The sequence below is a fragment of the Crocodylus siamensis genome, chromosome 1 (genome assembly GCF_052110815.1).
Source record: "Crocodylus siamensis isolate JL-2025a chromosome 1, ASM5211081v1, whole genome shotgun sequence".
Lineage (NCBI taxonomy): Eukaryota > Metazoa > Chordata > Crocodylia > Crocodylidae > Crocodylus > Crocodylus siamensis.
The window spans coordinates 119,208,138-119,233,643 of NC_143395.1; the positions used below are offsets into that span (position 1 = coordinate 119,208,138).

The following is a 25,506-nucleotide window of genomic DNA, read 5'->3' on the forward strand; positions in this document are numbered from 1 at the left end:
CTATGATTCTATGAAGTTGATGATGTTGGTACAGCACTTAGAATTTTTGCAGCTTTTCTGTAAGGTAAATACCAAGCCACGAGGTGCCTTATAATCACCTAAGCCAAATATTTATTATCATCATTTTTATAGCAGGACAGACTGCAGCCAGAGAGATTACTTTTCCTGCCCAAGGTCAGGCAGCAATCTGCTGACAGAAAGATGAATAGAACCAGAGAGTCCTGACTGCAAGGTCTTACTATCATTATGAGATGGCACTTTCATTGCTCTTAAATATCAATTTACTGTCTGATACATAGGTTGTTACAATTAGTTTAATTATAATTCTAAAAAATGCAGGGTATCTCTTCAAAGTCTACTTGTTTCATTTAGATAGAATGTAACCTTTTCAGACTAGCTATATCTGTCATCTCAAATTACTGTTTTGTGTCATTTAATTTACTTGCCAGTTTCTATTTTGTGCATTCTCTTTTCCCCCTTGCAATAGCTTTCTATAAATGCATCTTGTGTAGTTTATAAGAAGTTTTAAAATTTAACTTAATTTACAAAAAAAGGTTTAATTTTTGTCCAAATCACCTGTTATAAACATTTTTTGCATCAGGTGGAAATTCACATTCTAGAATTGTACCAATTTCATTTTGGATAGTAGGATGGCACTTCTGTAAACCATAAATATAGCTATACAATGTATTTCTACTAGGCCTCAATCATGCTTCAAATAAGATTGGCCTTGTGGATTGATATACTTGAGAATTTCAGCCCCAAATTACAAAAGCTTAACAGTTGCATGTTAACGTTGCAGAGATGGAGATGTAGTAGTCTTCTGCCACACAAACTGATGGTCTCTGCTCCCTCTAACACATGTGCTCTTGCCCTCAGCAAACCATGAAACTTCTTATCATAGATGCCTATGAGTTTATGAACAGAAGAAGTCCTTACTTCAGTTTAGTACAGTTTAAACACTCTGGGCTTATGCCTTAAGATTCTTTAGCACTTTGTACCTGCTAGGTCGAAGGCACTAGTGAGTTTTCTCATTTTCTCATTTAGGGTTTAATACAGACATTCAAAAAGCCTGAGCCTGAATTGATTCAATCTTTGCAGGTTAGTCTAACCTGGCTAGGCTAAATCAGTTTGTAACTGCACAGACATCCCAGAAATGCAGGTACATGCCTGCAGTGGCTCAGGCTAGAAGCTGGGGATGGGGGGAGGTGCTAGAGCAGCCCTCCCTTCCCTTCTACAGTGCTGAGCTGAGGTGGGGGGGGGGGCATTGCCAGGCCCCAGCAGGATGCTCTGATTAGGGAGGGATCATTCCCCCCACTTCTGATGAGCCCAGCAGGGAATTGATAACACAGTGAATTAACACAGTGTTTATCACCCCTAACTCAGTGTTTATCACCCCATTAAGAAAACAACAAAGGGACATTACCAGCTACCTGTTGATTCTGCCTTTGTCCCATCTGCCACAGCATGGACCGTAGCCAGCATGTGGTCTGCTAGCTAATGCTGAGACGTGTCTGTGTAAGGCAGAGGGGAGGGGGGAATCCCTGCTTAGCAGGGAGTGGGGAGGGGAGGGGGGAGCAGGGGGAAGCCAGGCAGACTCCTGCAGTCTGTGCTGAACTCCAGCCAGGGAGCAGAGGGGAGGGTCCAGCTCTGCTGTGGAGCAGAGAGCCCTGCCCAGCCCAGAGAGCATGCCAGGATGCTGGGGGAGTCTGGTTTAACTTAAACCAGCAAGGGGTCTGGGACAGACATTGCATAAACCGGTTTGACCCAAATCAGTTAAGTCTGATACTACATTCAACCAGGTTTATCTCAAACCAGTTTCAGCCATTTTCAAACTGATTTATGTGCACTGAACATCTGTTCTGTTACAGGTTTAAACCAGTTTCTGATCACTTAAACTGGTTTATGTGTAATGTCTGTCCCTAGATGATGACTCCACGAGACAAATTATTTTTTCTAAGCTTTTCCTAAAGGGGATGTTTAAGTGGTGTCAGTTGTGGGGAGAGAAACCAGGGAGGCTGCCCTTGGGTTATATTTGTTTTCTGGGGTTTATTTTTAAGATTTATTATATGCTATTTTAAAAATGTATCCAGTAAAATGCAGAATACATGTAGAGTAAAAATAACCACAATGAAAGTCTAAGTAAATAAATAAATAGCAATGTCTATTGGGTAACATCTATTGTCAGTAGCAGCTTCCTTCCTTTTTTAGACATATTTTTCCCCAAAGTGTTCTGTAGTAGACTATGTCTAGAACCTTGTCCTGTTTAAATCTGACATTTGCCTTCCTGTCCTAGCTTCATGTTAGTGCCTCAGCTGTGCTTTGGTAAATCTTGTGGAGACAGTTATGTTGAATAGTTCCAGGATACACATCTGGATACACATCTATGGAATGTTTCTGTATATTTTCAATGGGGTTTTTGTTCCAATCTATTTGAGAGAGATTATTCTAAGTTTTCAAACTTGGTCTGAAAATGGAGGACCAAATTATATTTCTTTTCAAAAGTCTTACAAATCCTAGTATAATATATGAGGTATCCATCTTCCTGGAATAAAAAAGGGCCATTTTTGCACCGTTAATGATAGAGAATTTATCGTTGTAGCCACAGTTCTGTATCAGCCCCTTCAGTTGCAGCTATTTCCATATCTCTGTAAACGGATTGGCTTCATGAATCAGTGCCAGACAGTGTTTTAATTCCATAAGCACTGACTCAAATGCAGTAGGAATAATATTGGGGCTTGATGATATTATGGGTCAGAGTTGAGAGGGAGTTTTGGAGAAATTGGAGGGGAGTTTGCTGAAGGGAAGTGGTGCTTACCTCCACATTCCTTCTGGTGCAGGTGCAAGTTATTAATAATTCATCACTGTTGTGGCACAAGTACAATTTTAGATCCCACCTCAACTTTTTAAAAGGTTGTAAAATGTCCTTTCGGGTCTTTTTTTTTTTTTTTCCTGGGATGGCCAACCTGGGCTGAAGCAGAACATTTTTCGTCTGTCCATTGTGGAAGGAGTCAAGGTCCTCTTGCTCTCAGGAGAAAAGTTGTTACCTTTCTATTACAGATTTTGCAGCTGTTGTAGTGTCTGGGTGAGTATGTTCTTTGGAGATACCTTTTGCTTTTTCGGGGGGTAGGGTGTTTGGTTTTGACTGGAATTTTTTCCTTGGATCTTGGCTGCTTGAATTTTGAGCTGTTACATGTTTATTTTTTCCTGCAAGGAGTTTTATGGCTGAAGCTGTTGTGTGGGTGACTGAATTTGTAGGGCTGCTTCCTCAACCTTCTTTTTTATAATCCTGCCACAAGGGGTCTTCTGTTTCTAGGAGTCTAGTAGCCATTTCCATGATTGTAGCAAATGTAATAAAATTGGTCCATATTATTGTTACTTTCTACACGTTACAGGTATTGCACAATTAGATGGTTAATTGCTCAATTAACTGACACCAGCTACATGTGCAGAGTACATATTGCTTCATAAAAAAGTGATGATAAAACCAGCTATGAACTTAGACCTTGAATATATGTATAACTTTATAGCTGGCTGGTTTACAGCTTTAATTTGCAGGTGTAGCAGTGTCTCCCCTGTGGCTGGAAGTCCTGTCAGCTGATTGGGTTTGCCTAACCGTGGGCCTGGGACACTGCAGCAGCTGCATCTTCCATCTGCAGGGGGTACATGGGGCCACTCCGCAGCTAGGTGCTCCTCAGTTGAGGGGACTCCTAGCTGTGGGAGCTTGTTTCTTGCTGGTGCAGGGGGAGTCCTGTGCTGGCAGTAAGGCATGATAGAATCTAATATATGATCCCACAATCACTTCTGCCATGCATGGGTGGCATGGCAAGAGGTATGATTGTGTGCATCATGCATGGCCTTTACTTGCATATGTAGAAGGGCCTGGGTTGCTAACATGATGTGGTTTTCAGGAGATATTATTCTTGATAAAGTTGTTTTCACTCTGCATTGGATTTGCTAAGTTTTTTTACCAAAGGTGAAGTTGGTCCTTCTAGGGCAGCCTGAACAGTTTCCTTCTTCAAGTGTGCTACAGCCAGCGTTGCCAACTCTCATGCTTTTTGGCATTGTTCTTCAAGTCTACACTTTGGGAATGAGAAAAACTTAGCTCTTTCTTTTATATATGTACATAAATATAAGTATATATAAAAGAAAGAGCTAAGTTTTTCACATTCCCGAAACGCAGATTTTAAAAACAACCCTAAAAATCATGAGAGCTGGCAATACTATATAACAGATCACAGGAATGATTTTTTTCCATGCCTATTGCTCTGATTCTGGATTGTGGTGCTAATAGGCCAGGTAGTTGGCATGATTTGCGTGTGGTTTTCAGGGTTTTTTTGTTTTTTTACTGAATTTACTTTTAGTGGCTTAGGCCATAATTTATTCTCTAGGCATGTCCTTAAAGTAGGCCATTCCCCCATGTTTGCTGCTTCTCTTGACTTGGTATGGAGAATACAAGCTTTTGGTAGAGGATCTATGCAGCATGCTAGATTTATATAATATGTTTCCAATTGTGAAGAAAATGGTGGTATCCATTGAAAAGTACTTCATGGAGCTATTGCTATATTGTTTATGCATCTTTTTCTCTAGAAGTGACTGCGTTGTGCTCTTCTGGGATGCAGAGGAGCTGGTCTTTTATAGCTTTTAGTGGCTCTTCTAGCGCAATCTATTTTTCTTCAGGCATTTTTCAGCCATTATCTCTTGGTTCTCCCCCAAACCACTCCCTTCCCCCATTCTGTGTCTGTTGGTTTTTAAAAATACAACCATCAAAACAATGGAAATTGGCTGCTCTGGGATTATTAAAGTTCCCTCTTTTTAGTTTTAAGTGGTTTTCATCTTAGTTGGGAGTAAAGGTAGTTTACTTTTCTCTGGGACTTGGATAGATTTATTAGATGATAGGCCATTGGATATGTGCTTATATTATGGCAGATGGGTAATGGTTTTTGAATTTGTAACTTTTTCATGCATCTAATAAGTTTTTGTAATGATTTTATTAAAATACAGCCAGACTCTCTCTCTCAGCCTAAATTTCAAAAAGCTTCCATTTCATCCAGTAAGGAATAAAAACAATTTCTAGCGTCTTAAATTTTATTTGCAAGTAGAATATTGTTTGCTGGACAATTCTAATCACAGTTTGAGATAAACATATGGTCCTATTAACCTAATATAATGTATCATGGAATCATAGGTAAGTACAGCTGGGACCTCCAGAGGTCAATCTAGTTGATCCCCCTGCCTGAAGTGGGATCATCCCTATCCAAACCATCCTATATAAACCCTTTGCCTAATCTACTACCAAAACTACACAGTCAGTCCTGAAACAACCACAAGACATAACACTCTAATCTGCCACAGGTAAAGCAGAGGACCATGGCTGGCAGCATCCTGGTTCTATAATGATGGTTAAAAAACACTTGAAGGCAAAACCCCGTAAGAATAAATATTTGACATAACTCAGAAAGCTTGGAATAAGGGAAGGAACAAGCATCACCAGCCATTCTCATCAATAGGAACATCTTGCCATAAGAAAATACTTCCAATACCTCATATAGTTGCCACGGGGTTTTGCTTATTTTAATTTGATAATGCAACCTATGCTATGTTCTATAAGATGTTTTCTTTCTTAAAACGTCAACCTCGCTGTTTAACAACACTCAGTGAATTTTCTTTTTCTGAATAGCTGTTTATAACTCCTGAAAATGGCATGATAGTGAGACTGGGGTGTAATTCAAAAGAACACAGTACTGCTGGCCTCAGAAGAAGCATTTGCCTTACTTCATAATTTAATGATTCTTAGAAGAGATACGTCTCTTTTTGTTTAAATGGCATGATTGTTTTAAATGGCTCAAAGATACACATACTGAATATCCCAGCCATTCTAGCTCTCAGCCTAGGATTTTCAGACTGCTAATGCTTGCAGGAATTATGCTGTACAAATGCATAACCTTAGATTATGGGCAACACTAGGCAATGTTGGGGGAGAAGGTGCAGAGTGAGTGCCTACCTGCTCATACAGGGGCTGCAGCAGTGGCAGCATGGGCTGCTGCCACTTTGGCTCAAGTTTCCCCAAAATGAGCTGCACTGGTGTACAGGCTGCCTGGGACCTGCTGTTTTAGCACCTCTTCTGAACCAGTGCCTGGGTGTGGTGTCCTGGATGCCACTTGTCCTGCTTTCCCCTGCCTCACCTCCCCCTCCCCCCCAAAAATGCTGTACCATTGATTACTGATGCTGCGGTGTTACTGAGCAGTACATTGAACTACCTATTGATGTTTTGAATTCATTATAATTTCTTGAGAACATTCAGGTTATGTTATAAAATGACTAGCTGATTTTTCAAGGTACGATTTACTGATAAAATCATCTTTGGTAGTGAGATCCCAGAAACACTTTTTCCTCAGCTTATTTTACACACACACACACACACACACACACACACACACAAACACACACACACACACTGCATATTTATATATGCTTATATATATAGTAGAAAATGCAAGAAGGTGATTAAATATTATCTTAGAAATAAGATTTACTGTGTAAAGTAGAGCTGCTTGTGGTCTCTTTGATTGGTTTTCAGGAGGGGATAAGACTTTTAATGTCAATTAATTTGCCAAATATTAATTTTGCAGGCCAGGTGCAGATAACAGGCGTCAGAGTGGCAGGGAGAGGATGTCCAGCACCAGTGAAAAAGCGAGCCTGTCCATGGAATCCACAAAGGAGACTCGGTATTGTGCTGTGTGCAATGACTATGCTTCAGGCTACCATTATGGAGTTTGGTCTTGTGAGGGCTGTAAGGCTTTCTTCAAAAGAAGTATTCAAGGTAATAACTTGTTGCAGTAAATCAATGAATTCCTTTTTCTCAGGAAAACTGAGTGAATATGAAGGTCCCAGGAAAATAAAACCCTGTGTTTTTTTTTCAAAATGACATGCCATGTGTTCACTTGTTCATGTTTAGGTGTCAGTTGTGTGAATAGCATATATCTGCTAATAGCAATTCAATTAGTATACAATGTTCCTGGGTCCAATATCTCTCTCTCACTCTGAGCTTGGACAAGTGTCTTGACTTCCTGGGATTTTGTTCCACTCGGCTCCAAAGCTGGGTAAGAAACTATATGTCCTATTTGAAAATCATACCCAATATTGGTTTTACGTCCGGACAGGACAATAAGACAACTTGTTTCTTTTCCAAATACATGTAAACTAAGCATGAAACTTTAGTGATGCCTATTTGCCTTTAGAGATCCCTCAGTTATATGCAGGTACAAAGGCTGCTATGGCTTGTTTCAAGCAAGTTTTGAGCAAAACGTTGAAAGAAACTATTCCTACCCCCTGCCATAAGATAAGAATGTATCTTTTGTTGCTTAGTTACCATCAAGGTTAAATGTTTGAGTATATAACAGCATTTTGCTAAGGTTTCTCCATTTTTAAAAATTTTTTTTTAGGAAAAGTGCAGGTATGAGGGAAAAGTTTTTTACCTTTCAGAGAAAGGTTGACTCCAGAAGAGATTTAGGTGGAAGGATTTGAATATTAGTGGTTAATTAATAATTACTTGTAGTCCTAGCTTCCTTTTTAAGTGATCTTTAGGAAAGATAGCTGTTACAACCATGTCTTAGTTATAAGGGGAATTGGATAGAGGTAGAGTGGAATTCAGTCCTCTTGGTAAATCTAGATTGATTCATTTAATCTATGAGGGGTAGAAGAGAGAGATCCTAGCTAAGTATTTACCATTTGAGACCTTAGTTACAAATGAGATGGAAAATAACTTTTTTCTATATACATGGAGGATATAGAAGGAGAGGATCTTAAAAGAAGTGCCATGGGGCTCTATTCCTGCAATCAGTATACTCTCCATTACAGAGCATGGGGAGGGATCCTTGAAAGAAGTCTTTTGTCCTTTATCATTGCCACTACTCCTCCAACAAATTGGCTTCCACTGCATCCCTTCAAGGATCTAAGTTCTGTGTGAAGAGCTTTTATAGGTGGCAATGAAAACTGAGATGGAATAGCATCCTTTATGAGAGGTGGGTAAAATAGAAAAGAGCCTCCTTGATTGCCTTATATTAATGGAGTGAGTCCTTGAACACAAGTGGCAGAGAATTCATTTGGGAAGCTTGCAGACTTGAATTTTCAGACACTACTTCATTGTTGAAAAATTACAGGGGAACAGTTCAGAAAAGAGCTACAAGAATGATTTGTGGTCTTGAAAATTTGCCTTATAGTGAGATACTTAAGAATCAGTCTATTTGGTTTATCCAAGAGAAGGTTAAGAGCTGACTTGAATATACGTATGTAAAGCCAGAGGTGACAGGTTGGATGCATATAAATTTTGCTTATCATTATTGCTAGCGGTACTATTTGAGCCAGGCTGTCTACATACATAAGATTTGGCAGAAGCAAAGCATGTTCATGTATAAATTGATGCTCTGAGATTTCTTCCATTTTGTTCCAGTGCAAGAACCCACATAAATTAGCACAGCTAAAAAAACCAAAACAGAAAACTCCACATTATTTATTAGTGAACTCAACTTATCCAATAACTAATTTAACATTTAAGATGCATCCAATTCCCTAAGGCAGGAGTCAGAAACTAATGCCCTTCAGGCCAGATTCAGCCTGCAAAGTGATTTGATCTGACCTGTGAAGGGCTGATTTGGTGATCTGGCATGGCGGGGGGGATTGTTGACACAGGGCTGCAGCTGCTGCACTGTGCCATACATGCCCTCCTTAGTGCTCTTTTTCACTGTGGACCTTGCTGCTCCAAGGGGTCTGTGCCTCTCTTTGTGCAGAGGAGTTGAGTATCTGCAGCAAGGGTGAATGCAGGTAGGTGACCGCTCTAGGTAGCAGAGGCTTCCAGCCTGCAGTCACAGATATGTTGCAAGCTTCAGCCTGAACCAGCAAAAGGCTGCTGACTGCTGCCCTAATGCGTATGTAAAGGTACAGGTCTTCCATCAATGGTGGTCTTTTAACTCAAGTCAGTATCCAGCAAAGACAGTCTTGTGTTCTTTTCCTCATTTCTTTTCAGTCTGAAAATAGCTCTTTATGTTTCATAGTTGATATAAAGCTTCTGGGTTTTTTCTTCTCTATACGTGATTTGCTTAATGATTCCTCTTTCTTTTCCCTCGAAACTCTGTATAAAACAATTCTCACTATTTTCCACGCATCTCTGATTTTATATTTTGAATGCATTCTAAATCTGTTTGCCATCTGACAAAGTAGGTTTTTGCTTATGAAAGCTCATGCCTCTCTGAACCATTTAGTCTCTAACGGTGCCTATACATGAACATGGAGGCTGCTCCAGTGTGCTGGACTTAATTAATCGAGTCTGCTGGAGCATGGCAATTGCCACACTCTAGCAGCCTCCTGGGTCTCATGTATCAGCATTCCCATCCTTAAAAATGGTGGTTGGGGTGCTTAATGAAAATTCGTTGAATGATTTCATAGATTTCATAGACATTAGGGCTGGAAGGAACATCAGAAGATCATCGAGTCCAGCCCACTGCCCCAGGGGCAGGAAGTCATCTGTGGTCACAGGATCCCAGCAAGATAAACATTCAATTGACTCTTAAAGGAGTCCAGAGTAGGTGCTTGCACCACCTCTGGCAGCAATCTGTTCCAGGCCTTGGGGGCTCAGACAGTAAAGAAATTCTTCCTTATGTCCAGCCTTAAACTGTCTTGGAGGTGTTTGTGACCGTTTGACCTCATCATCTCTTGGGGCGCTCTGGTGATCAGGTGTTCCCCCAGATCCTGATATACACCCCTTATATACTTATAGGCAGCCACCAGGTCCCCCCTGAGCCTGCGCTTTTCCAGGCTGAGGAGTCCCATAGCTCTCAGCCTCTCATCATAAGGCCTGTTTTCCTGCCCTCTAATCATGTGTGTGGCTCTCCTCTGGACTCTCTCAAGCTTCTCCACACCCTTTTAAAATTATGGAGCCAGGAACTGGATGCAGCACACCAGCTGTGGCCTCACCAAGGCCGAGTACAGTGGGAGGATGACATCCTGGGATTTGCTAGAGAAGCATCTATGGATGCAAGCCAGAGTTTTGCTTGCTTTGCTGGCTGCAACATCACATTCATGGCTCATATTCATCGTATGGTCAATAGTAACCCTCAAGTCCCTTTTGGCTGTGGTGTTAGCAAGTGTTGCACTGCTGAACCTATAAGTATGCTGCAGATTTTTCTTCCCAAGGTGGAGTACCACGCATTTTTTGGTGTTGAAGGCCGTCAGGTTTTGGTCTGCCCATTTTCGGAGCCTGTCAAGGTTGGCCTGGATCACCATCCTGTCCTTGGGTGTGGACCCTTTACACCAAAGTTTGGTGTCATCAGCGAACTTGGTCAGTCTGTTTCTGATGTTGATGTCCACATCATTAATGAAGATGTTGAAAAGAATAGGCCCAAGGATGGAGTCTTGGGGGACCCTGCTGGTCATGGCACACCACAATGTTTGACTTCTCTCAGTTACCACTCTCTGGGTCCGACCTTGGAGCCAATTCCCCAGCCAGTGGACTGTGATGCAGTTGAGGCTGCAGTTGGCCAGTTTTTCTATAAAATGATCATGGGATAGCAGATTGAAAGCTTTATTAAAATCAGTGATATCAATCTCTTCTTCCTTATCCTCGTGATATGTCACCTGGTTGTAGAAGGAGATGAGATTGGTTAGGCAAGACCTACCTGCCACAAACCCATGCTGGCTATCCCTCAGGAAGTTGCTTTCAGCCAGTTTGTCAAGAATGGTCTCTTTGATGATTTTTTCTAAGATCTGCCCCAGGATAGAGGTCAGGCTGATGGGTCTGTAGTTCCCCAGATCTACTTTCCTCCCTTTCTTGAAGATAGGCACCACATTGGCCTTCTTCCAATCTTTGGGCACTTTGCCTGAGCGCCATGAGTTCTTGAAGATCTATGCCATGGGCAGAGCTATGATGCTTGCCAGCTCTTTAAGTACCCTGGGGTGCAAGCTGTCTGGGCCAGCTGACTTGAAGGTGTCCAGCCTCTTGAAGTGGTTAACATTGATAAGGGTAATAGTTCTCCCTTGCCCTGGCCACTCTGTACCATATTGAGCAGGGCCATCCCTTGGGCCCGGTGAAAAACCAATGCAAAATACCTGTTAAGCAGGAGGGCTTTTTCCTGGGCATTGGTTGTCAGTTGTCCCATATGGTTTAGCAGGGATCCAAGGTTACCCTTGCTTTTTCTCTGGCTCCCCACATATCTAAAGAAGGACTTTTTATTGTCCTTGATACGTGTAGCCAGTTGGAGTTCAGTTGCAGCCTTGGCTTTCCTGGTTTGCTTTCTACAGGTCCAGATCAGAGCAGAGTACTCCTTCTTTGGGGTGGATCCAGTCTTCCATCTTTTATAGGTCTTCCTTTTTAGATGCAGGAGGTCTACTAGTTCCCGGTTGCTGTGCCCTTTTGCTGCCTTTCCTCTAAGAGGGGATAGACTTTGCTTGAGCTTCCAGGATCACTCCCTTGATGAGCAACCACTCTTCCTGAACTCCCCTCTCCTTTGGGTCATGGTCCCTTACGGCCTCACCAACAAGCCTCCAGAGCTTGTTGAAGTTGGCTTTTCTGAAGTTGAGGACTTCTGCTTTGCTGACTGACTTGCCAGCTTTATGGAGGATGGTGAAGGTGATCAACTCATGGTCACTGTCTCCCAGCTTCCCTTTGATCATTAGGTCATGGATTAAGTCATCCCCCATTGCCAGTACCAGGTTGAGCAGCACTTTGCCTCTTGTTGGTCCATAGATTTCTTGAGTCAGATAGAACTCATCCACACACGTGCAGAAGCTTTGTGACCATTCAGATTTAGCCGAGTGCTCTTCCCATGAGATGTCAGGATAGTTGAAATCTCCCATGACAACCATGCACTGGGAGCATGCAGTCTGAGCTAGTTCCCTGGCAAATTCCTGGTCAAGCTCTTGATCCTGACTAAGAAGTCTGTAGTAGACTCCCACCATTGTGTCTCCTGTGCCTTGTTCACCATAGATTTTGACCCAGAGAGTCTCCAATCATCCACCCTGGGTGCCAATGTCAGCTTGCAGGGATATGTAGCTTTCCTTGACATAGAGAGCCATCCCCCTGCCCCTTTTTTCCACATGATCTCTCCTGTACAAGGTATAGCTATTTATACCTGTGGTCCAGTCACAGGTAGAGTCCCATCAGGTCTCCATTATCCCTATGAGATCATAATCAGTTTGTTTAGCAGGATTGCTCTGAGCTGTGTCATTCATGCCCACATGGATAAGAAGCATAGGCCAGTGATTGGAGGGCCAGATAATTTTTGGGATCTTCTCCGCTATGTCCCAGATGCGGGCCCCTGGGAAGTAGCAGATCTCCTAGGCTAAGGGGTTGGGGTGGCAGATTGCTCCCTCAGTCCCCTTCAGGAGGGAGTCTCCCATGATGACCATTCTGTGTTTCATTTTAGGGAGAGTAGGGATGGCTCTGGTTGCATAGCTCCCTGAGGGCCTGGGCGAAGTAGGAGCCAGGGTGGTGCAAGACCCTCCTCAGCTCCTCTCAGCTGCCTCCCCACAGCTGAACTATACTAGTCCCCTCCCACTATGGGCCCTGCTTACCTCTGGCTGTGCTGGGGGTCAGCAGGGGTACTCCATGGCTGTTGGGGTGCAGGGACATGACGGGCTTGCATCCACACTTCTTGTGCCTCTCTCTGAGCCTGACTGAATGAGCTTTAGTTTAAATGCTCCCATTGCCATTTTTAAGTACAGGGGCACTGATAAAGGAGATGTGGCAGTAAGTTAATTATGGTGCACCCAGAGCCGCTCTAAGTAAAGCTCCGTCCCCCACCCTTGGAGCATGTGTAAAACTGCCTTAAGGTTCTACCCTGGCCTCCCTTCTGCCTGATGCTGGATATACTAATCCTGCTCTAAAAAAAGTGTAGCTCTGGATGAAACCCATCTGGACCTGGAGATTTACCATTTTTAAGAGATACTATTATATTTAGTATCAATTCCGGTTTAACATTCTCTTCTAAAACCCCTTGGTCTACAAGTTGTAACCTAGCCAAATTTGCTTCAATTAGATAGTCCTGTATTTGCTTAGGATTCATAGATTTTATAGATTTAACAGATTTCTAGGGTTGGAAGGGACCTTGTAGATCATCAAGTCTGACCGCCAGCTCTAGGCAGGAAAGAGTGCTGGGGTTAAGTAACCCCAGCTAGGTGCTTGTCTTGTCTCTTCTTGAACACTTCCAAGGTAGGGGAAAGCACCACCTCCCTTGGAAGCCTATTCCATATTTTGGCAACCCTCACCATAAATAATTTCTTCCTTATGTCCAATCTAAATCTACTCTCCTTCAGTTTGTGGACGTTATTTCTAGTAATCCTGAGGGGCGTCCTGGTAAACAGAGAATCCCCTATTCCCTGCTGACCCTCCCCCCATCCTGATGAGTTTGTAGATAGCCACAAAATCACCTCTCAGCCTTCTCTTGTGGAGGCTGAAGAGATTCAGGTCCCTCAGTCTGTCTTCATAGGATCCTACCCACGGCTGCCTCAACCATATGAGTAGCCCTCCTCTGAACCCTCTCAAGGTTATCCATATCCCTCTTGAAGTGCGGTGCCCAAAACTGGATGCAGTACTCTAGCTGCTGCCTCACCAATGCCACATAGAGGGGAAGTATCACCTCCCTAGACCTGCTTGTGATGCATCTGCTAATGTAAGAAAGAGTGCAGTTAGCCTTACTTATTACCTCATCACATTGGTGACTCATATTCATTTTGTACTAGATGTACTAGATCTAAAGAATAAAGAGGCTTATAATAATTCTTGAGCCGATTGCTAAATAATGTGGAGCTCTCCAGACAGGTGGTATAATTTTATTGTTATTTAATGTTTTTACATTATTTGCTAATAGTTTATCACTTTTCTTTCTATCCTTTCAGTTAGTCTGAAAGGATAGAAAGAAAAGTAATGTATCTCACTTGTTTTGAGTTTCTGTCAAATTTTATATACTCTCTATGATTGATTAATCTCATATCATTTTTTTTAAGTCTCTCTACCTCACTCTTTACCTATTAGACTGCTCTTAATTATAGCCTTGAAAGCATCCCAAAAACAAGGCAGTCCACCTTCTAAGCAGCCAGAGGTGTCACACCCCACAGGCTGCACCAGTGGGGACCTCACCAGTGCAACCTATAAGTGTTTCCCCTGGCGGTATCACGTCATGTAGGTGAGTGTCTCCTGCTGCAACATGTTGCACAGGTACTCCAGGTCTCTGGCTTCTCTTGTACTGCACACTGCACTGCCCCACACCATGGGGTAGGGAGTAGAAATGGAAGCTGGAGGAGGGAGGGGATCCTGGAGAGATGGAGAAACTGGTGACTGGGTGGGAGGGGCTACAGATCTGCAGGGCTACAGATTAACCTTTGCAAGGTCACATACCACCAGCAGGCCACAAGCTAGACAACACTCCCATAAAATACTCCTTTCAATTTTGTTTATATTGTTCTTAGTGGAGTGTAGATGATTTCCTTTCTAATAGTTCAAATGCTCTCATGATCAGACAGAAATGAGATATGGAAACACCAAGTTTTCATTTTTGGTATATTCTCCCAATCTCTAGTAAGTAACAGCACTGGTAATAACTGCAGTGGTCTAAAAAGAAACTGCATGGCTTGACCAGACAGTTCCACCTTGTTTTGTTGTTGTAGCATTATTAAGCAATGATTTGGAGATCAAGTTCATATCTATTAATGTCTGTATTTTGTGTGGTGTTTCATAAAAAGAGAAGTCTCTTTCTTTTTGGATTTAAGCATCACCAGGAATCCTGAAGTTCATGAGTATCTACTAATAATGTTAATATTGTGCCTGATGTTCTATTCTTTCTTATACTTTCATCAGATTTTTGGGTCTATGCCACAGTTATGGCCTCTTCCCAATGTAACATCTCCATCTTTACATTTTTCTAAAGTTTGACCAACTTTTCTGAAGATAGACATCTGGTCCTGATTAGCTGCATATATGCTTCCTAAAGTTAACATTCTATTGTTTATAGTACCTTTAATATGTATACATCTGTCTTCATTATACATATATTTTTCCTTTAGCTGAAAAGGTAATATGTTTTGCTATGATAACTGCAGTTCCTCTTCTCTTCAATTTAATCAGTAATAGATACAGCAGGTGGAACTACCTGGGTTCTATGCAGCTCCACTGTTCTGCTGTAAGGTAGGCTTCTTGGATGAAGCACAAGTATGGTGCTCCACCTTCATTGGAGCAGTTTCCTCCTTTTAACATTTTTTAAAGGGCTCTTGCATATTATAGTATAGTGAGTATATATGTGGGTTTATTAGACATGACAAGAGTAGGAGGCTGGTACCTATTGATTTAGCTTTTGTGAATTTATAGTTTTACCTTATTAGTTATTAATATCTCTTTGGATCTGTTTTAAAAGTCTATCTGTAAAACTAATTTCTTTCTTTTATGATGGATTATTTTGGATCTGAAGAATTTTGTTTTTACCCCATCCTTCCCATCTTACCTATCCTAAAGCCTTCCCTCTATGCACAAGAACAACAAACACCTTTAACACTGATCACAACAATATTTAAAATGTTTTGTTTTTCCCCAGCCTCTTCATCTCTCCCTACTCTATTCCAAAACAGTCCCTGCTAACTCACCCTTTTCACTTTTGTCCATCTCTAAAATGTGAAGATTCACTATTGTCCCCAGTAAAGTCAGTGGCATAACTGACTCTCTGCTGTGGTGAACTTCTCCTTGGATGTCCCTAGATTGACACTTCTGGTGCAGTCATGGCATCATTTATGGACTTAAGAGACCAGCTCTGGGAGAGGGAGGAAGCCACATATCAGGTCATCTTCTCTAGTGGGGCATGTACCATATGAAATTGCATTTGTCTCCTTGTAGCAGGCTGAGCCGCATACTTACCAGGGCGACAATTGCTGGCATGCCCTGCAGGCAGTGGGCTCACAGCTGGTCTGGCAGGAGAGCAGTGAGCCCACAGGAAGACAAGGTGCCCCGCTGCTACCCTGTTCCTAGGGTAAGGCAAATAGCTGGCTCTCAGCTAGCCTCTTTCCCAGGCCAGAGCAAGAACAATAGCCAGAGCCTGGGCACCATGCAGGCACAGAGGCCAGCCATCAAAGCAGGCAGATGACTGGAGCAGCCAATGCCACCTAGGGCCCAGGAGCCACAGGTGCAAAAGCAGATGAGCCCCTCTGGGGCTCTCCACACCTGGTGGTGAGCAGAGGGCATGTGGGAGCAGGCAGAGATCCAGACTGGCCCAAGTCAACCTGGAGCTTCTGATATAAAAAAGCACCTGCTCTAGATAAAGGGGGAACACTGACACAGGCAGTAGCTTATGCCATGTTTCCCCACAAGAACGAAGGATCTGGATTGAGGGCCAGCAAGTCATTGACCCTCTACTTGGAATCCTGATCACTACCCAGATGCTGGAAGTCAGGTACACTTAGGAGCCCCCAGGGTTTTGTGGTACTTGTGACCCCAAATTATCCAAGGGGCTTGGCCTGGGACAAGCAAGCCTACTCAGACTCAGCTCATAGAAAGGGGTACACCTCAAAGTGCCCTGATCACCTCAGGCAGAACAACCAAGGTATGCAACACGGCCAGCAAGAGGCCTAAAGCAGGCACAAACAGTATTATGTGAATTGTAGTGGTATATGCATTACTTTCCAACGTGGACCTGTCTGCCTAAGAAGTGGAACTAGATGCCTAATGAGACCAGTTGCCTACGCCAATCACCAACAACACCCAAGTAGAAATAGGTAGGGTGTAGGGGAGGTGGAGCTCCACAGAACACTGGCAGACATTGTGATCCACATTGTCTCAATGGACCCCAGGTTATCAAGTACCATCTCCTAATATGTTTTCCAGTAACACCAAGTCATGCTCAGAGAGATACAAAAGGAGGGGAATTAGCCACCTGTTGAGAGGGTGGAACCTGGGCCTTGCCCTGGTGTGGCCACTTGACTTGGGTCCCTCTACACTCCTCTTCCCCTTCTTGCCCCTCCTTCCTCTTTTTTTTAGGTTTTTAGGCTTTTCCTTTTACAATTCAAATCTTGCATGTTTCTCTTCCCAGATTATTTCAGGTAGTGTTCTAAGTGCAACTAAACTATGCAGGATTTACTTATATTTAGAGAGTTCATTCATACTATTCACTTTCAGTCAGGTCTTCTTTCAAATCCAAGTTTTAAAACTCTCTGTTCTATTTCCTTTCTCTATTCTTTAGAGCCTTCTTTCCTTTTTAGTTAACAATTTATCACTCTATATTTCTATTTTGTATCTCAACGTCTGAAACTGCTTGTGCTTCAGAGTTATCTTTTAGATGGTTTAATTGGATGAGGACTCTGTCTTCTCCATTCTTCTTTACAGTGTATTGTTGTTCTTTTGTGTACAGATAAACTGAAAAGGGTAAAATAAACCTTTAATTTATTTTTACTCATCTGAAACAAGCTGTTGTCTCTTTCAGCTCGTGTCTTTTCTTTAGAGTGGAGTATGATAGACCTTGGAAAGTCAGTACTTTGTATCTACCAAACTTAACTGGAGAGAGCTCTGCAGATCTTCTCATAATCTGTTATTTTTGTTTGAAGTACTGGTAATATGTTCTTAGAATTCTTCTTCTATGTCTATTTGTGTTTGGGAAGCATAGAGAGATCTGTGAGCTCTGTCTGTGGATATTAAAGTGCTTGTTTCCAGTCTAAAAAGGTATGGAGTGCTTCTTTTAAGAATTTTAAAATCACTTTTTCAAATGCTTCATAAAATCCCTTTCATAGTTTTGTGTGTCTCCTATTTTCTCTGAAAGTTTCTTTTCTTTTTTTTTTCTATCAGATTAACTGTGTTTTGGAGTTCTATGTTGTCTTGGAGGATTTAATCCATGTTTCTCTCAGTGTCTGTGTATCTGTTCCCAGTTTCTTCTTTCTTGGCTTTCATTTTACCAAGCTTTACTTTTGTGAAGAATTTGAGAGACCTGAATTCTGATATAGACTCACCAAAATTGTCTGTGGTAACAAGGGCTGCTTTGGCCCTCTGCGTTTCTGCTTTTTCTATCCAGCTCCAGCAGCTATCTTTGCTCTGCTTGAAGTTTTGCAGGATGTTTTTGTGAGTTCTTTGGGAGAAATAGGTTCTTATATTTCATAGATTTCATAGACATTAGGGCTGGAAGGGACCTCGGGAGATCATCGAGTCCAGCCCCCTGCCCAAAGGGCAGGAAGTCAGCTGGGGTCATAGGATCCCAGCAAGATAAGCATCCAATTTACTCTTGAAGGTGTTCAATGTAGGTGCTTGAACCACCTCCACTGGCAGACTGTTCCAGACCTTGGGGGCTCGGACAGTAAAGAAATTCTTCCTTATGTCCAGCCTGAAACGGTCTTGCAGGAGTTTGTGACCTTTCGACCTCGTCATCCCTTGGGGCGCTCTGGTGAACAAACGTTCCCCCAGATCCTGGTGTTCACCCCTGATAAACTTATAGGTGGCCATCAGATCACCCCTGAGCCTGCGCTTTTCCAGGCTAAAGAGTCCCGTGGCTCTCAGCCTGTCATCGTAAGATCTGTTTTCCTGACCTCTGATCATGCGCGTGGCTCTCCTCTGGACTCTCTCAAGCAGTCTTCTTACATGTGGAAGCCATCTAATATTGGGGGAAAATGTGTCTAGATCCATAAATGGGGTTAGGGAGAGGCAACACCTTTGGATTATGCCAGGTTCTCCCTGTTACTTTGGCTTTAGTCACTGACTTCCCTAGTGACATCCATCTTCCCTCAAATTAGAACAATAACTAACTAACTAACTAACTAAATAAAACTGTTTATGAAAAGTAGTTTGTTTGTCAAATGCACAAGATGGGAAATATTATCACACATTCTTCCAGCAGGATTTCTCAAGGTTCCTATAACTGCTTTATTGTCCTGCCTGTAACATATAATATACTTTGGATGCATCTCCAACTACCTGAAAGACCTTGTGGATTGCCACCATTGTAGCCATCCTGCACTGACTCCTTTTGCCTTGAGTATTTTCTTTTTAAAGATGTTTCATGACTCCACTGTTTTTGTCTTGTTTATATTAATAACAGAGTGAACAAAATAAACATTTAATCTGGACTTGCTGTTGTTTGGTATAAAGAATTCTTTAGTTCAAAATAGAGGCCAAATGGTCTAGTAATGGTCTAGCCAAAATGTTAATAGTTTGGGAAGAGGAAAATAATTATTTGACCATTTCTTTTAAAAAATCATGTATCTAACACCAGTAAATAGCAGTCATTGTAATACCATATGCAGTGCATTGGTGCATTGCAGTGTGTAGATGGGGTAGATGACTGTACATGTTTTAACCTGGTTAAATGGCCAGAAAGCATTTTACTGATGCTTAGGGCTAGCACGAACTTTATGTTCAATTTGAATTTTGGGATAGTTTCAAATGAATGTGTAGACAGCCCTCAAAGCTGCAGTCAGTGCCTAAAAATCTTAATCTCTTTCAGAATGCCAGGATTTAGCAATTTTAGGAGCTGATAACTGTCAAATGAAACAGAAATTAATGCATTAGATTATATGTACTATGAATGTCTGTGTTAAGCAATGACAATATAATAATTAATCTTTTTCTTCTTCTAAAGCAGTTTTATGGTGGAGTGTGCTGGAACAGGGGCAGGCTTATGTTGACATAATCAACATAAATTATATCCGACATGAAAATGTAGGACTTTTAACATTTTTTGATAGTTCTCCTAGGCCTAAATGAAGCATTCAGAATGCTTTGAAAGAGATGTCAGTGGTATTTGAAGGTTTAGATCATTCCTAATTCTCTCTTATCTCTTCATTTCAAATATACCTTTCCAAATTATTTTTATCATGATAAATACTTCTTTCTTACGCAAGTAGTATTCTCACTGTTAGTGGACATATTCATATAGTCTAGGGTTATTTGCATGATGGAGATGAGGCAGACTCTGTATTTTAGTGCCCTCCATACGTTAATTTTCCTAGGTGGGGCGTTTGGCTGTTTCAAGGTAAGTTCATTTAAATCAGTAATTTAAATCCACTCATTTTAAATGATCAATTTTAATCAACTTTTCCACTTCTGCTTCAATAAGTTTCTAAATAAAGGTATATCTTCATTCATTGGTATAATCATGAAAACATGTAGGTTTACAACTATATAGAGCCATTACGCTAAATTATTTTGCTAACCAGGCAAGCCCACTGTAACTATACACATTTATTTAAGCGGCTATAAAGCATAATATTTTCAGAATCTTATTAATTTTACACAGTGTGTTTTTAAAATGGTGAATGATATGTTGCCTAGTTACATGATAATTCACTTCTTATTTATGACTTGGGTCAGACGGTTGTATTAGTATGGTAGAGTTTAAGAAAGCCCAAACCCAGATCTAAAATGTGTTTTTATTAAACTAAGAAACTTTATAAAAATGCTTTACATATATGACAGATGAATAATTCCAGAGATTAGCTATAGTCTGTGAATTAAACTGATTATTTCATGCCAGCCTGGGAAATGTTTTCAAATATTTTTAAAAAATTATTTAAAAAAAAAAATATATATTTCAAATAACCTCCCTTCCCACTGCCCCTCAGGTTTCTCCCTGCCCTGCACCCCTGGGGTATTACTTATGTGTGGCTGTCCATGCTGTCTGTAGACATGCAGACTGGGAAGGGTTAACCTGCCTGCCGTACTGCTGCTGCCCCAAAGAGCAGCAGTGGTGGCAGTAGCCAGGCAGGCAGGTTAACTTCTTCCATGCTTGTTGCCCTGGGACAGACAGCACAAGCAGCCACAGATAACCCCGGGGGAGGTGGGGAAGAGTGGGATCTGGGGTGCTGGAGTGGGGGGTGCAGTAGGCCAATCCGGGCCAACAGGGGAGGGGGAACAGGTGAGGTGTTTACCCTAAGGGCCTTGTTATACTTTAAACTATGAGCCACACAAATGTTGATCAGTGTTAGTGCTAACTTGGAGTTTGGAGCAGTCACACCCATAGTCTAGAAACCTTCTCTGACATCTCTGACTTGTAACTAAGGGCCGGGTAACTAGGACAGGCTTCTATCCCTGCTCTGTGGGTGGCAGTGTGAGACATCCTGGCATACTGGAGGACTTCAGCTTGGGGGCACATCTGTGGGGAGTGGCCACACCGGAATGGACCAGGAGCTGGTCCAGGGGTTATGATCTCTAGGAGTTTCCCAAAATTACTGTGTTACTTAGGCTGTCCTTTAAGTTTTTAAAGTTAGTCAATCTCAGTTCCACACATGTTAATCAGCTGGAAGAAAATAGCCTCTGTTTTGAGGACAGTTACAGCCCTCCTTTGAGAGGGAAGGGGGTAAAACTTCGGAGCGAGAGTAAGGAGGCAGAGGGACTCCAATATGTCTGAGGCAGGGGAGTGGGAGCAGGAAGGGATATGGAGGAAGGGTTGTTATTTTATTGAATTTAGGTTGGGAATCAAGGTTAGGGTGGGTAGGGATGGACGCTCGCATCAGTGGAGCAGGAGGGGATAGAGTGTGTTGTATTGCTGTTGAAGTCTGGAAGGGGTGAGGTAGAGGGTGTTTCATAGATTCATAGATGTTGGGGTCGGACAGAACCACAACGGATCATCGAATCTGACCCCCTACCCTGGGCAGGAAAGAGTGCTGGGGTCAGATGACCCCAGCCAGGTACCTATTCAGCCTTCTTGAAGTACAGTGCCCAAAACTGGATGCAGTACTGCAACTGCGGTCTGACCAATGCCACATAGAGGGGAAGTATCACCTCCTTGGATCTATTTGTCATGCATCTGCTGATGCATAATAAAGTGTAGTTAGCTTTGCTGATGATTTTGTCACGTTGACGATTCATGTTCATCTTGGAGTCCACTATGATTCTGAGATCCCTTTCCGCTTCTGTGCTACTGAGAGAGTCACTTCCCAGCTAGTAGATGTGCTGGGTATTTTTGTGCCCTAGATGTTATTTTGGTGGGCTGGCTTTGATATTTTTTTGTGTTTCTATGTTTTCTTTTGTCTTTTATTGTAAGCTGCCTGGTGTCTTTCTGGAAATGGTGGCACATAAATGTAATGCATAAGAATAAATGAAAGTACTGGTTTTCCTGCCTTTTTGATTTCTCACCTAAATTAATTTTTTTTCTGTGCCTATAGAACAAGCAGTTACCATCAGAAGGTGGTTGAGCACTTCTGCAAGCTGCTTCTAGGTGCTTAGCTTGTGACTTCTACCAGTTTAGTAGCATAACTTTCTTTAAAATGTTAAAACCTCAACAGGAAACATGCAGTTTGGTTGGTTAACCTTGAGCCCTGAAATTTATTATTGTTGGCATGATTGATGGGTGGCAGTTAGATGCCAGTGTCCTAACAGCAGCATAATCTTAGCTGTTAGGCATCTATGCTGGTAGTAAGTGCTTGTTTTTTCAAGTCTCAGCAACACAACAGCAATCTTTCTGCATTTTGTCCAAAACCACGGAAATCTGTTTCTATATATTTAGCATCTTTTCTACATTTCTCTTTAGTCCTACACTAACTTCTTTGGCTGTGATTTGTCATAAGTTTCTTCACAAATTTTCATCAGAATAGGAAACTTCTTTAATAGATGGGTCAGAACAGTCTATCATTATATTCTATCATGCATCTTGGAGGAGAAATAGTTTGACTCCTCCTACTCTCTCCAATAAAGCTGAAGCAAGGTACTTATTATGGAAGTTTTTTATCATTTCATCAGCATGTTCCCTTGTTTCCAAAGTATTTATGACTTTGACTAAAAGATGCATCAAATGTCATCAATTTCAAGTTTCTTTCATTACGTTTCTTCTTTCTGTCTAACTTCTTTCTCTTCTATGTCACCTTTGCAGGGTTGTCTGTAAAGAAGTTACAATTCAATTCTTGTTCAGTTCATTAGAGGTTTGATTTCAGCTCTTCTGAAGATTTCTGCTGTATGGGCATGTCCTGAAGTTAATTTTTTCTGTAAGATGGACAACTCTATTTTCTGTTGTAACACAAGCTCATATTACTGGATCACTGTGTACTTTGTTCCACCCCTGAAAGCTCATTTAATGAATCTCTTGTCAATGTTTTTGAACATTTTCCAATTTCCATCTCATATACCATGTCTACCAAGCTTCCAGCAATGTCTAGTAAGCCATGTGACATGTAGACTTCTTGTAATGAACCACACCAATAAAACATTTGACCTAAATGAGACAAAGGGGAGAATTTGTTGCATAAGTGGGCCAAGCACATTTTTCTTTTGCAAGCATCTGCTGGTCCTGAACTCATCCCTGGTTTTATTGAATGATTAAGTAATTGAATTGTATTGAATGAAACAAGTAATGTACTTTCTGACATGTTTAGTTACAGCACTGGAGTGCTAGACATTGCAGATGATGGAAAATCATAACTGTAACTTCTGATGTCTAAGCCTGACATCATTTTAAAAAGAAGTCACTCTCTTTCACCATGTATTACTTTCTATACTATTTAAAAAATAACATTAAATGAAAGATTCCGCCTTCCTGCAGTTGTTTGTAGTTGTTCCACTGTTTAAATAGTAAGATTTAATCTAAACCTAGTTTTACATGAAAATAATAAATGAGAAGGGTTATCTAAATCTATTCATAGTTTCATAGTTTCTAGGGTCGGAAGGGACCGGAGCAGATCATCTAGTTTGACCCCCTGCCATGGCAGGAAAGAGTACTGGGGTCAAACGACCCCAGCAAGATGTTCATCTAACCTCCTCTTAAACACCCCCAGGGTAGAAGCCTGCACCACTTCTCTTGGAAGTTGGTTCCAGATCCTAGCCGCCCTGACCGTGAAGTAGCGCCTCCTGATGTCTAACCTAAACCTACCCTCTGCCAGCTTGTGACCGTTATTCCTGGTCACTCCTGGCGGTGCTCGGGGGAACAGTGACTCCCCCAATGCCTGCTGATCCCTCCTGACTAGTTTATAACAGGCCACAAGATCCCCCCTCAGCCTTCTCTTTTGGAGGCTGAACAGGTTCAGGTCCCGTAGCCTCTCCTCATAAGGCCTGCCCTGCTGCCCCCTGCTCATGCGAGTGGCCCTCCTCTGGACCCTCTCCATGCTGTCCACATCCCTCTTGAAGTGTGGCGCCCAGAACTGGACGCAGTACTCCAGCTGCGGCCTGACCAGTGCCGCATAGAGGGGGAGGATCACCTCTTTGGACCTGCTCGAGATGCAGCTGTGGATGCATGCCAAGGTGCAGTTGGCCTTCCTGACTGCCTCCCCACACTGCTGGCCCATGTTCATCTTGGAGTCAATGATGACCCCCAGATCCTTTTCTGCCTCTGTGCTGACAAGAGGGGAGTTCCCCAACCTGGTAGGTATGGTGCCGGCTGTTCCTCCCGAGGTGCATCACCTTGCACTTGTCTGTGTTAAAGCCCATCCTATTCTCGTCCGGCCACCCCTGTAACCCGTCTAGGTCTGATTGTAGCCTGTTGCATCCCTCCAATGTGCCCACGTCCCCCCACATCTTAGTGTCATCAGCAAATTTGAACAGGGTTCTTTTTACCCCCTCATCGAAATCGCTGATGAAGATGTTGAGCAGTGCGGGCCTGAGGACCGAGCCCTGCAGAACCCCACTGCCCACATCCCTCCAGGTTGAGAAGGACCCATCCACTACCACCCTCTGGGTGCGGCCCTCCAGCCAGTTGGTGACCCATTTGACTGTGTGGGTGTCTACACCACAGTCCCCCAGTTTCTTAATGAGAACAGGGTGAGAGACAGTGTCAAAAGCCTTTATTTAAAATCTTATCTCAAGTAATATACCAAACCACTTAAAATTTTTAAATGTTAAAATTCATAAATGCCTCATAAAACCTAATTTTTAAACTGGCATTCTTTGCCTAGGATGTGATTATATCTAAAAATGAAAAATCACTTACAGAAGTTCAGCTGTTGATAAATATTCCCACAATAAATTAACGTATCAATTATGTTTGTAGCATGCACATTTTTAAATTAATCAATTAGTAATCCCTCCAGAAAATAGTTTAGATTATCCTGGTCAATTTATCAAAATGCATTAACATAAAGCATTCTATAAGGGGGGAAAACAGGGCTGGTAGCCAGCTGATCCAGATTAAGATGTTGTCAGCATGGCCACCTCCGAAGTCACTGCCTTCTGAGAAGCGTTTTGCAGTGTTGTTTAATTTTGGCAATGAAGCCTTATGTCTTTTTGTTGCACTGTTCACATTTGGCACCTGTTTCTTTTTCACCTAGCAAAACAAAAATACTTTGACCTAATTTAGTGTCCCTGTATGACTTGAAGATATGGCAGTTAATTTGCTCCAGTTCCTAGGTGTTGAAACACTCTGAAAGAATGCTGTCCTTTCTTGTCAATGTCTTACTTTGACAGTGGTTGCACAATGGGTTGTCTTCTTTTCTCATTACTTAACTTTTCCATCCAGTGTAGAAAAATGAAGGAATTTACAATAATCCTAGACATCTTGAGTAACCTATCTACCTGCTGTCAGGGAGGAGCGATAAATTTCAGATAAATTTCTGAGCCTAACATTATTTTTG

General features: G+C 42.1%; 1 protein-coding gene across 2 annotated transcripts in view; it reads left to right on the forward strand.

The window, feature by feature from the left end:
- Positions 1-25,506, forward strand: part of ESR1 (estrogen receptor 1) — a 215,894-nt gene that overhangs the window by 33,254 nt on the left and 157,134 nt on the right. For both annotated transcript variants that reach the window (XM_090041560.1, XM_090041559.1), the window contains one exon: positions 6,633-6,823. In XM_090041560.1, the coding sequence (XP_089897686.1) occupies positions 6,633-6,823 (191 nt within the window). Of the gene's footprint in view, positions 1-6,632; positions 6,824-25,506 lie in introns of those variants that run through there.